General features: G+C 42.4%; 1 protein-coding gene across 7 annotated transcripts in view; it reads left to right on the top strand.

The window, feature by feature from the left end:
- Nucleotides 1–12354, top strand: part of CTNND2 (catenin delta 2) — a 943187-nt gene that overhangs the window by 666861 nt on the left and 263972 nt on the right. For all 7 annotated transcript variants that reach the window (XM_010356592.2, XM_030927650.1, XM_010356588.2 and 4 more), the window contains one exon: nucleotides 11386–11518. In XM_010356592.2, the coding sequence (XP_010354894.1) occupies nucleotides 11386–11518 (133 nt within the window). The remainder of the gene's footprint in view (nucleotides 1–11385; nucleotides 11519–12354) is intronic.

The following is a 12354-nucleotide window of genomic DNA, read 5'->3' as shown; positions in this document are numbered from 1 at the left end:
TTTCATAAAGGGATTCATTAAGTGCACCATTTGTATTTTTTTCAGTGACAATTGTCAAGTGGTATGGTTACCTAATTTATAAGAAAGTGTGCTCTAGTTTATGGTTTATACACAATATATTTTAAGTCTATATATCCAGTTTCCTGTAATATGTATATTATATGTGTATATATGCATTATATGTGTGCATACATACAAACATACCCACATACGATATGTATTCTACATATATAATATCTACACACTATATTTTATACACATATATCTGCACATATACATACACATGTGCCCACATGCACACATATATATGTATGTATAATAAAACATTTTGAGGGTGACCAAGGCCTTTGTGGTTTTCCCAAATTCTTAATCTAATCCTGAGGCAAAATTCTGATCTTACCCTGATATCAACAGAGTAAAAACCACTGCTCAAATGTTCTTCAATCATGCACTCCTAATCCAAGTATTTATCAAATCCCTTCCCTCTTATTTCTGCTCCAGGTTCACAGGTCCAGGTGATTTTCTAAGAAACATCATGAGCTGTTAATTTTAAAATAGATACATAGTGGTGCACATAAACATTTTCTATAAAGTCATCATGCTTTACAAGGTAAAGTTTATGGAAACTAATTTGTACTTGTTTCCCTTGGGCTGTTACCACCAGACAGAACCTGTTAGAATTTCCAGGGCAACTAAATTCTTACATGTTTGAGGTTAGTTTTTAATTTTGTAGCATATTTTTACTGAAGAAGTCTAGTTGCATGAATGAATGAATAAATGCTGTTTTAAAGTTAATTGGGTATTGCATGGGTATTATGACATAACAGATGATATCCATTGTAATCTAATGGTCTTGGAGAATATGTCTTCTAAAGGACCTAAATATTCTATACAGAAGCAGAAATTTGTTAATATTTAAGCTCCATGTAATTAAATATGATAAATAATAGCATAAATTGGGGCTAATCATTTTACATCATTCCTCACCCCTAACTTCTAATACATTGCATTCAGAGAAGCAGCCCATTGCCTGACTAAGATTAATGTAAGGCACTTAGTACCCATAATAGTTCAGACATAGCCAATTTTCTCATCATTTTACTGTTTTTCTGTCTTCACTTTACCAGCCGGTAGAAAACTTGCTAGTTGAAACTGTTCCTCCTAGTTGTGAAATAAGAGATCCCAGTCCCCACAAGGTGGCCTTGCCTGACTAACCTGCGCAGTGAGCCCAGGCCCCCAGTGATGTGGGTGGGAGGGGTGGAGTAGGCTTCGCATAGGGGCTCACGGAGGGCCTCTTTCTTTTCTTACACTCAAGTGCACTCCTCCAGGAATTCCTGCAGCCTCTACCTTCAAAGGGCATCCAGACTGCCCGCGCTTCTCGGCACCCTCTGTCCCTGCTGGCGCTGAGCTACCATCTGCCCCCCACTGCTCTCTGCTCCTGCCCTGCCCCTCAGAATCTGTTCTTAACCCAGCATCCAGCGGGGGCCTTTTCCAGAACTCAGCGTCATCCAGGTATAATTGATACCCAAGAAATGCACGATTTTAGGTCTGCAGTTTATGAGAGTCAGCAGATGCACACATCCAGGCAGCCACCGTCAAAGGGATCCTTTAAGAATGTGAGTCAGATCCCAGCATTCCAGTGGCTTCCCTATGTCTTGGAGCAGAAGCCAGAGAGGCCTGCAATGGCGGACACATTGGGGCCGGGCCCTCTGTTGGTCTCCCAGCAGGGCCCGGGGCTCACTTCTCTTCACCCTCTGACCTTCTTACCTCTTGTCTGACATGCCAGGCACACTCCTGCCTCAGAGGCTTGTTACTCCCATTTTCCTGTTCGGGAATGTTTCCTCTACTCAGCTCCGGTGTCACCTTCTCGGAGCAGTCTCCTCTGGCCTCTGTATTTATAATAACCACCCCACACTCCCCACCCACCAACCGACACACAGACTGTCCTGTCCCTATCTCTACTTGGCTTTATTTTCCCATCCCACTTGTATGAGTTTCTTGGTGGTGGCCATAACACAGCACCACCAACTGGGTGGCCCAAAACAACAGAAATTGATTCTGCCAGCGTTCAGGAGGCCTGAAGACCAAAATCACAGTGTGAGCAGTGTAGCATCTCTCCAGAGGTGCTGAGAGAGAGTCCTGCCTCTCTTCTTGCTTCTGGGGGTGCCCGGAATCCTTGGTGTCCCTGGGCTTGTGGCTGCATCACTCCAGCCCCTGCCTTCATCTTCACCTAGCCTCTCTCTGTGTCTCTGTCTTCCTTTGTCTCTTATGAGGACACTCTCTTTTGACTCAGGGACTACCCCAATCCAGTCTGATCTCATTTCCATCCTTACCTCAATTACATCTGCAAAGACCCTATTTCCAAATAAGGTCACGTTCCAAGGTTCCAGGAGGACATGAATTCTGGGAGACACTCTTCAACCCACTACACATGTATCACTATCTGACAAATAATACATTCTGCTCTTTTAATAATTTTAATGACCAGTGACCAATCGAAAGTCAGCTCCCCAAGAATAGGAACTTTTGCTCCATTCAATGCGGTATTCCATTAGACAAACACACAGTGGCCATTAAACGTTGGTTGGAGAAGTGAGAGGGTTCCTGACTGAATCATTAGACAAAGCAGGCAGGTAGCCAGCCTGCAGGAACATGGCAAGAGGTGAAAGCTACTGGGCCCTGCTGAAATAAGCTGAAGCTCAGGGAAATTGCATTTCCAACTCTTAGATGAACGAGAGGTGGTCAGAAAGTCAGAGTAAATCAATGGAAGAGTTGGCCTCATAATCAAAAGTCACATCGAAGACTCTCCAAATTGGAATCAGAGGTAGTGCTTCTTGGCCTCTCTCGCCTTCTTGCCCTAGTGGGGTAGTCTCTTTCCAGGCTTAAAAGGCCCATGTCCTGGGGTCAGATGGGCTTCTGTATTAGATTCCTGCTGCTGCTAATACAGATGAACACAAAACTGGTGGCTTAAAACAACACACATTTATTCTTGTACAGTTCTGGAGGCCAGAAGTCCAACATCAAGTTCATTGTGTTGCAGTCAAGGTATCTGTACTGCCAGGCTCCCTTTAGAGGTTCTAGGGAAAACTGTCCTGGCGTTTTTCAGCTTGTAGAGCTGCATTCCTTGCACCCCTTGGCTTGTGGCCCCCTCCTCCATGTTCAACACAGCAGCATAGCCTCGTGCGTCACTGTTACAGTCTCCCTCTGTCTCCCTCTTCTTTGGACACTTATGATGGCATTTAGGGCCCACCGGATAACCAAGAATCATCTCCCATCTCATTTGGCCATAGAAGTCAGTGTTAGCAGGTTCCAGGGACTAGGACCTGGACAACGTTGGGGGCTACTCTTCAGTCTTTCCTAGTGTCCTACCAGAGTCTTTATCACAAATATAGGGGCAGGTATAGGGGCAGGTAGAAAAGGTCTCAGATCCCTGCCCCCTAATTTCCCAGTGGGGATTCTGTCCTTTCACTGAACGAACAGGAATAGCCCCTTCTCGCCTTTGTTCATTTCTCTCCTGTTGTCAGGGCTACTGGTAAGGAAAGAATCAAATTTGATGCAAATTAGGCATGAATGCTGACCCTGTGTTTATAACATTTGAATTCTCTCTCTTTTGTGTACTTGATTTTTCATTTCCGTGTTACCATCTTATCTCATATGCAGTTTGTTTGAGTTGCCTCAAACTTTTGTGGAAACGTGGGTGTAATTAATAATACAACTTTCATATGAAAAGGGAATATCTGATTGGAGGAAGTAGCTGCTGGCTGGGTGGTCCCAGAGCACCTTCTGGTTCCCCACGAGCTGAGCACATCTCTAGGGGAGATCTGTGGCTGCTCCATCATGAGGCCAGGACCAGAAATCCTGGTTGAATGAATAAATGTTTATGATACAGTTTGGGGAATTAATTTTTCTTAGCATATGCTTGGAGAAGGCCATTTCTTCCTTAAAAATGGTATAACCATTGAGCTTGCTTTCCAGATAATCATAATTCTAGTGTTGTTGTTTATATAAAAGCCAAGTTGGCGTTTTGAAAACATGTGATTAATTGTATAGGGCAGGCTGGGGGCCATGGTTCATGCCTGTAATCGCCGCACTTAGGGAGGCCAAGGTGGGTGGATCACTTGAGGTCGGGAGTTCAAGACCAGTCTGGCCAATATGGTGAACCCTTGTCTCTACTAAAAATACAAAAATTAGCCAGGTGTGGTGGTGGGTGCCTGTAATCCCAGCTACTGGGGAGGCTGAGGCAGGAGAATCACTTGAACTCAGGAGGCGGAGTTTGCAGTGAGCTGAGATCATGCCACTGCACTCCAGTGTGGGCAACAGAGTGAGACTGTCTCAAAAAAAAAAAAAAAAAAAAAAAAAAAAAAAAAAAAAAAATTGTATAGGGCAGCTTTTTGTTTTTGGTTATAAACTATCCAAGAATGAGAATTAGGATATGAATACTTTTGTATGTTAATTGTAGAATAAGTTCTCTTTGGTCAACAAGAATGTAAATATCTCCATTTTGTTCTTTAAAAAATCTAACTTTCTTATGACCATCACCCCTGCACCCTTCCCAACTACATCAACAAGACCAAATGAAAAACAAAATCGCCGATTTCCTCATGACTCCAAATATGAAAGTCAAAATCGGTACGGTCTTCAAAACATTTTGAGTTTAGAGTTTCTAAAGGATTAAAATTATCATCCATTTTAATAATGTCCACACAGCCCTGCCCTCAATGGAAATAGTTTAGATTGCAATCAAAGTGAGCCATGTCCGCCACCATAAAGGTTTACTGAAAATAGTTTGAAATTGTGAGGATTCTAGTTGTCCTGGGACTCTTTCCAATGGGGAAACTTGATAAGACATTGTGACAATGCATCAACTTTTTGGTTTCCATACCAGCAGAACAGTCATGAACTGATGAACATAGTCATGAACTGTTGGCTGCTTAGCTGTGCTGAGCGTTGTGATTTTAACAACTCACATAGTCCATGTAAGAGTGAGGATTTAGTCACAACATTGTGGGCCTGTGTGACAAGTTTTAATGGAGAAAAGGTTACATTTGCATATCCCCAGTTCCATTAACATTTCTAAAGTGAAGCCCAGTCACAAATGAGAGTTACGAGTTTGGCTACTGTGGGAAATTGTAGAGGGTTCTCATTTCTCCTCTTCTTAGTTACATACAATACCTGACATTTCTGGAGAGCCCAAGCTGGGTGCCAGCAACTGCTCTAAGGGGTTCACATATATTATTTCTGATCATCCCAGTAATACTCCCAGGTAGGAATTTTTATCTCAGTGGGACAGATGGACTTGATATTCATCTACACAGTGAGCACCTCCCCGCCAGCCAGCAAGACTCAGACCCAAGCCCAAGGCTGCAGAGACAGTTAATGGTGGAGCAGGATTCCAACTAGGTCTGGTTGCATCCAAAGACCATTTCCCACTGTAGCACACTGCCTCCCAAGGGGAGTTAGGAAGAAAGGAAATTGTTTTGAAAGGGCAAATTTTACTACTAGCCAAAGCAGTGTCCCCCTTTACATTTAGAGTTCTGCAAATAAGTATAATATCTAAATGAATACACATCAGTGAAAGGTTGTAAGGTTTATAAAACTTTAAGTGGTATTACATAGATTTTAAAGAGAAATGTATCCCTTTTGGCAGTCTTAAAGTAAAAATTACTAGAAAATATCTAGCTGTTAGTAGTTCATCAAGCACTTTCGTATATATTATTTTATTTTGGCATTTTAAGAGAAATGCAGTAAAATAGGTGGTATTATTCTTTATATATTGATCCATGGAAACTAAGGCCAGCAAGGTCTGAGGGACTGTCCTGTATTTATGGGATAAAAGGGACAGAGCCAGATGCTCAAATTCTGAACTTCTTGACAGGTATTCTGATGCCAAATCCTGTGCTTATTCTAGAACAACAGTCAAGGAGGGAAAGATTTACAACATCCTTGCCCAACAAAACTGATCAAATACAGTACATGTTGAGACCAGAGCTTCTCAACTCGGGCTCTTGTGGCATTTGGGGACCAATAATTCTTTGTTGTGGGGCCTGTCCTGTGCACTGCCTGAGGTTGGCTGCTTCCCTGGCCTCTACCCACTGGATGCCAGCAGCGCCTTCCTCAGGTGACAACCAAAACTGTCTTCAGGCTTTGCCTCCTCGGAGGGACACTTTTAGACGTTATTTATTCTTTAGACGTTGTCTTTAAATAAAATCACTGTTTTAGACATTATTTCAAGAGAATGATTATAGCAGGCAATATAGTTTCATGGCTACATTTATGAATTTGAGAGGAGACAACTAGCATTTTATTCCAGCTTCATCACTTAAGTTCAGTAACACCTTAAGTTGCCTCTTCTGTAAGATGAAAATAAACCACACAATGTTCATTAAGGTTTAGAACATTAAAGTGTGGGAGCAGAGAACCTTGACAACTGACTTTTAGTTTGTGCTCACATTATTACTGGAGATTATTATTCTTCCTGTTCTATAATTCTAAACAAATCTTACTTGATTTCTTTTTCACAATACTATCCATAGACCAGGTCCAGATTTTTTTGTATTTGAATGAATGATCTTTCATGATCTCATCTCAAACTTGCTTTCCAGCCCCTGCTCCAACTCCCCCTGTTCCTAGACAGCCCTCCTCTCTGGAGGCCCCCATCCCCTTAACAGCTATGCCCCAGACATGCTGAATCGCTCACCTTTCCCAAATAACCCCTCCTGTGACTTCACACCTTGGTGTGTTCCTTCCTCTGATATTTGTTCTTTCCAGAACTTTTTTGTCTTACAAGATCCTCTTTGTCCTTAAGGGTTAAGACCTTATGTGAAGAAACCATACTATACAGTGAATTCTGGCCAAAATGCTTCGGACAGACTTATTTTCTCCGGGCCTGCTGCTATTTCTCTGGGGTATATCTCCATGATCAGCAAAAAGAAAATGAAAGAGAATCTCATCTAAGCGAAACGAAACTGTTATAGAAAAAGAGCCTTGGAGATCAATCATTCCCCCAGACTTTCTCCTGGAGGGTACTCTTTTAGCATCTATTTTGTGAAATTGAGGAGAACATTTGAAAAGATTAGTCTTTTCTTAGTGGATAACTGCTGCAGTGACTGAGTCCTGAGGGACTGCCAATTAGAATAAACCAGAAGTCCACTGCCTGGAGACACAATCAACTCCAGCCCAGTTTCTGGGAAGCTGGTTTAAGGCCAGAGGATTTGAACACTAACTTACTTTCACCTTCCAGTCTTGTCTGGCTTTGTGATCTGGGCTTTTTCTCCCTCACCCCCTTTCACTGTGCCCCAGAGTTGCCCCCCATAAATGTTGCACCTTCATGTCACCCTCACAGATTGTTGCCTAAGCACAGTGGGAAGCCACTGGTGAGTCTAAGCCATAGAGTTGTGAGATGCGATAGAGGCATAGAGAAGGCTGCTTAGGTTAGCAGCATGGAGAGGGACTCCTCTGTGTGTGTCGGTGTGTGTGAGCATGTTGGGTGTGTGTATTGGGTGCATGTGTGTTGGTTGTTGGGTGTGTGTTTGGTGTGTGTGTGCATGTGTGTTAGGAGTGTGTGTGTTGGGTGTGTGTGTTGAGTGTGTACATGATGTGGGTGTGTGTATGTGTGTTTGTGTGTGTGTGTGTGTTGTGTGTGCTCAGGGAGTGTTGGGTATGTGTGTGTTGGGGTGTGTGTGTGCTGACCGTATGTGTGTGTTGAGTGTGTGTGGGTTGGGGTGTGTGTGCTGAGTGTACATGTTGGATGTGTGTTGTGGGTGTGTGTGCTTAGTGTGTGTGTATGTGTGTGTTGGGAGTGTGTGTGCTGAGTGTATGTGTGTTGGGTGTGTGTGTTGGGTGTGTGTGGAGGGTGTCTGCTGAGTGTGTGTGTTGGATATGTGTTGAGGGTGTCTGCTGAGTGTATGTGTGTGTTGGGTGTGTGTGTGTTGGGTGTGTGTGTTGGGTGTGTGTGTGTGTTGGGTGTGTGTGGGTTGGGGGTGTGTGCTGAGTGTATGTGTGTGTTGGGTGTGTGTGTTGGGGGTGTGTGCTGAGTGTATGTGTGTGTTGGGTGTGTGTGGGTTGGGGTGTGTGTGCTGAGTGTGTGTGTGTGTTGGGTGTGTGTGTGTTGGGTGTGTGTGTTGGGTGTGTATGTGTTGGGTGGGCGTGTGTGTGTTGGGTGTCTAATCTAGAAATGACTCTTGCTCTTCTGAGAGTCACCAGTAGAACTGTGGAAACACTGTCTCTGTCCAAGCCCTTTCTTCATTCCTTGGCACCTTCATTCTTTCAAAACGCATTTATGTGGAGTCCATCTGATGTCAGGGAGAACTGTAGGAGCCAGCTGATAAAGATGACCAACAGAGTTGTGGCCCTGGCCTCAGAGCCTACCAGAGTGAAGTGAGAGATGGTCACCTCATGGCCCACAGCATGACTGTGTCATCCTCCACTGGGCATTGCGTGGATAGGAGTTGGGACGGGATTCCCTGAGGAAGTCGTAAAGAGCCTGAGGCCCCGCATTTGAGTGAGAGGCCACTAGGCCAGGCAGGCCAGGTGACAGGAGAACAGGAGCAGAGGCAGGCCAGGGCCAAGCAGGAGCCAGCGAGGCAGGAGTGCGTGAGCCCAGCAAGGCCTCCAAGGTCATGGGAGTGTCTTAGACTCTCAAGAACAGTGGGAGCCATGGTGGGGTGTGGAGCAGGAAAGTGGCACAATCACGTGTGCGTGTCTGCGTGTTTAAATGCCTCAGGTGGGAAGAGTGGTGATTGGGAGGTGGGAGGACATTTGCAGATCAGCAGAGTGAAGGTAAGTAAGGAGGTCTGGGAGAGCAGAAGTGGGGAGGGAAGGGATGCTCGGGATTCCAGAGGTTTTGGGATTGGGGACAGGGCAGAGCTGGCAACAGCCTTTCTTTTGACCTAGTGTGAGGGACGTGGATCCCCTCTGCACTCATGAGTCTTTGGAATGTTCATCCATCCTGTCTGAGTTTGGGGAGGGTGTGTGCAAGTACGTGTGCACAGGTGCATGCATGTGTGCAAAGAGCCCTTAAGTCTTTTCCCTAGAGTTCTTGTTCAAAAGGTGTATTTGGCATCTGCCATGTAAGCCGTCACCTAATAGAGCAATTACTGACTGGTTAATAAAATAGATTGAAATGAATTATTTATTAATCACTTTCCGAAAGCATAGTTTTACCTGAATTCATCTTAGCCATCCAGTGTCTTTACACTTCTAATTTTAATTAACAGGTATTTAGTAGATTTTGATTTAATTTGCATAAAGAATATAATTCTAGAGGGCTACTCTTATAAGAAGGACTGTGCTATCTGAGCGTTGCAGACGTGGTTTAGAATTACAAAACAAAAGAAATTAAATTTTTTAAAAAAAACAGGCTTTACATTTTTAATTCTATGTTTTCTACTGTGATCACATAGCCAAGAAGGATTCAATAGTTTGTTCATTATCAGCAATCACTTGAGTAGGTTTCTTGAGACATGCATTATTATACTGTATGTCTTTCTGAGTATGTGTGTCTGTGTGTGTATATATATATAATCTGTCTGGCTGTATGTAAATTTATAAAATGCTAAATGCACATTAAATAGAATGCTTTATCCTTCCAATAAAAACTAAGCCACTTCAAGAGGTATTCTAGTTCATATTGGATTCACTTGCTGTAAAGGAAGCACCAACATGTTTCGAGGTTTGCCTGACAACCTCTACCAGTTGTGATAAAGGAAAGATAAAGAGAAGAGGTTAAAATCTTTGAGAACACTTTTAACCTTTGTCTGTTCCTTCTCTATCCCATTTTTCATGTCTTCTTTTCCCAGATGACAGCATCGACCTGGCATCCATAGGATGTATGCTTTTGAGTTGTTTCATGAGGATTAGAGGTGGTTGCAAAACTGGCTCATTTCTCTTCTAGCCTGTCCTTTGGATAAATAGTGCCCTTTGGTGGCTTGTGGGGTCAAGTTTTTACCTGTAGTCTTGGAGGTTGCTATTTTATTTCTCTGTTAAAAATTGGTTCCCTGCTGCAGGGATAGAATTCATACAGTTGGTCCTGTTAGCAGCATGGTCTAACTGGTTGAGTGGAGAGATTTAATAAAAGAATATTTCTTTGTATGACAGTACAATCAAGATAATGTTTTAGAATGGACTTAAATATTTTAGAGCATATTGCTTAAGATGACAACCAGCTTTTTGGAGTAGCTCAGATGTAAAAAGGAGGAGACAGGAAAATGTGCAATGCATAAAATGTATTAACATTCTGCAAATAAGCCTAGCTTTTTAAATAAATAATTTCCTTTTATAAAGTCATTATGTTACTATATTTTTATCCCCAGAGAATTGTATAGGGCCCCTGTCTATTTTTAAAGAAGAGATTGTGAAAATAACAACAGTAATAAAAATAATAATGATATAAACATTGCCTGCTCTCACAACGTTTGGATTGGACTCATCCAATTCTGTTTTCTCTTGTCTGATAATTTAGCTTAATCCTGTGCCAGAATCAGACTATTGAAACAATATGCTAAAATAGATATGACCTCTATACCTGATCCATTTAAGATGGACATGGTGACACACGCCTGTAACCCTAGCTATTTGGGAGGCTGAGGTGGGAGGATGGCTTGAGCCCAGGAGTTTGAGGCTGTAGGGAACTATAATTACACCACTGCACTCTAGCCTGGGTGACACAGTAAGACCCCATCTCTTAAAAAAGTTAAAAATAAATAAATGAATAATTCACTTAAGCTCAAATGAAAATGTGTATATTAAAATCATATGCTATTTTAGATTATTTTTCATAATCTTCATTAACATGTAACTTCAGTTGATAGATTGATCTGTATATATAATCTATATAATCAATATATGTAGTATGCACACGTTTGCACTTGAAAACTATTTACTAGGCCAGGCACGATGGCTGACGCCTGTAATCCCAGCACTTTGGGAGGCTGAGGCGGGCGGATCACGAGGTCAGGAGATCGAGACTATCCTGGCTAACACAGTGAAACCCCATCTCTACTAAAAATATGAAAAGTTAGCTGGGCATGGTGACGGGCGCCTGTAGTCTCAGCTACTCAGGAGGCTGAGGCAGGAGAATGGCGTGAAGCTCCTGGGAGGCGGAGGTTGCAGTGAGCCGAGATCACACCACTGCATTCCAGCCTGGCGACAGAGTGAGACTCCGTCTCAAAAAAAATAAAAAAAATATAAAAGAAAAAGAAAACTATTTACTCTAGGAAATCTCTTCCAAATCCTCTTAAATGGGTCTGCATGTAAGAAAACCAGAACAGTCATCTGTGAAATATTTTCTTATAAACTCAGGTACATTTCATATATAAGCTAACCGTGTGTTAACAGTGTGGTAGGATTTCTCTCTCATATTCTCCCCCGTTCTTTCCTTTTGTTCAGAGAGTTTGGATGGAGAGACCCGGAACTGCCGGAAGTGATTCAGATGCTGCAGCACCAGTTTCCCTCAGTCCAGTCTAACGCGGCAGCCTACTTGCAACACCTCTGTTTTGGAGACAACAAAATTAAAGCCGAGGTAAGTGCTCCTTGGATTCTGAAATGATTGGTGTCAGATTCATAAGCCCTCAGATCTTCTTAATGTTGGCGGGGAAAGGAATTAGGAGAACTGAAGTTACGCTTTTAAAATTTAGATCTATATTTACGACTAAAACATAGCATGTTTCGTGTAATTGATTAGCAGGCCTGTTCATGCATTCTTCGCTTTTAGTATTTGAATACCGAGGAACGGAGGACCAATAGTGTATGCTAGTTATCAATAGAGGCTGGATTGTCAAATGCCATACTTGGAATTTGATTTGTCTTTCTCTTCCTGATTCCGACTCTGGGAGTGTTCTCTGCCCCTAAATCCTAAAGACATACTAAGTATCAATTGTTATCTCCTCAAATTACAATAAAATTATTATAGTCAGTATAAGCTATGACCTGGCCTTCCTGAAGAACTCATTGATAGGATAAAGATTCTAGGTTTTGTGTTATAACCACGTGTTTGGCGCTATTTACAAAGGAGTAGTGGATTAAATGTGGATATGTGTTCCATTAAGGAGACTCTTGTCATTGTCCATCACGTAAACAACTGTTAACATGCTCTGTGTTTTTGGAATACATAAAGTGCATATATCGTGCTGTGCGGTATTTTTGGAAAATCACAGTGGTCACTGCAGCCAAATCTAACTTTTTGAAACAAGGGACAAGCATTTGCATATAAGGAACTGAGTAGTCAATTTTTTAAAAAAGATTTTGTAAACTATAACGAGTCGTCTTTATGGCATGTAAGCAATTCTGGGGATGAGTCTAAATTAGTTTAAGAGTGGAAAGAGAGATTTGAAGATATAATTGCAATTTATTATAGAT

The sequence above is a fragment of the Rhinopithecus roxellana genome, chromosome 3, assembly GCF_007565055.1.
Source record: "Rhinopithecus roxellana isolate Shanxi Qingling chromosome 3, ASM756505v1, whole genome shotgun sequence".
NCBI lineage: Eukaryota > Metazoa > Chordata > Mammalia > Primates > Cercopithecidae > Rhinopithecus > Rhinopithecus roxellana.
Note: the sequence above shows the minus strand (reverse complement) of the source record. Positions and strands in the feature narration are given on the sequence as shown.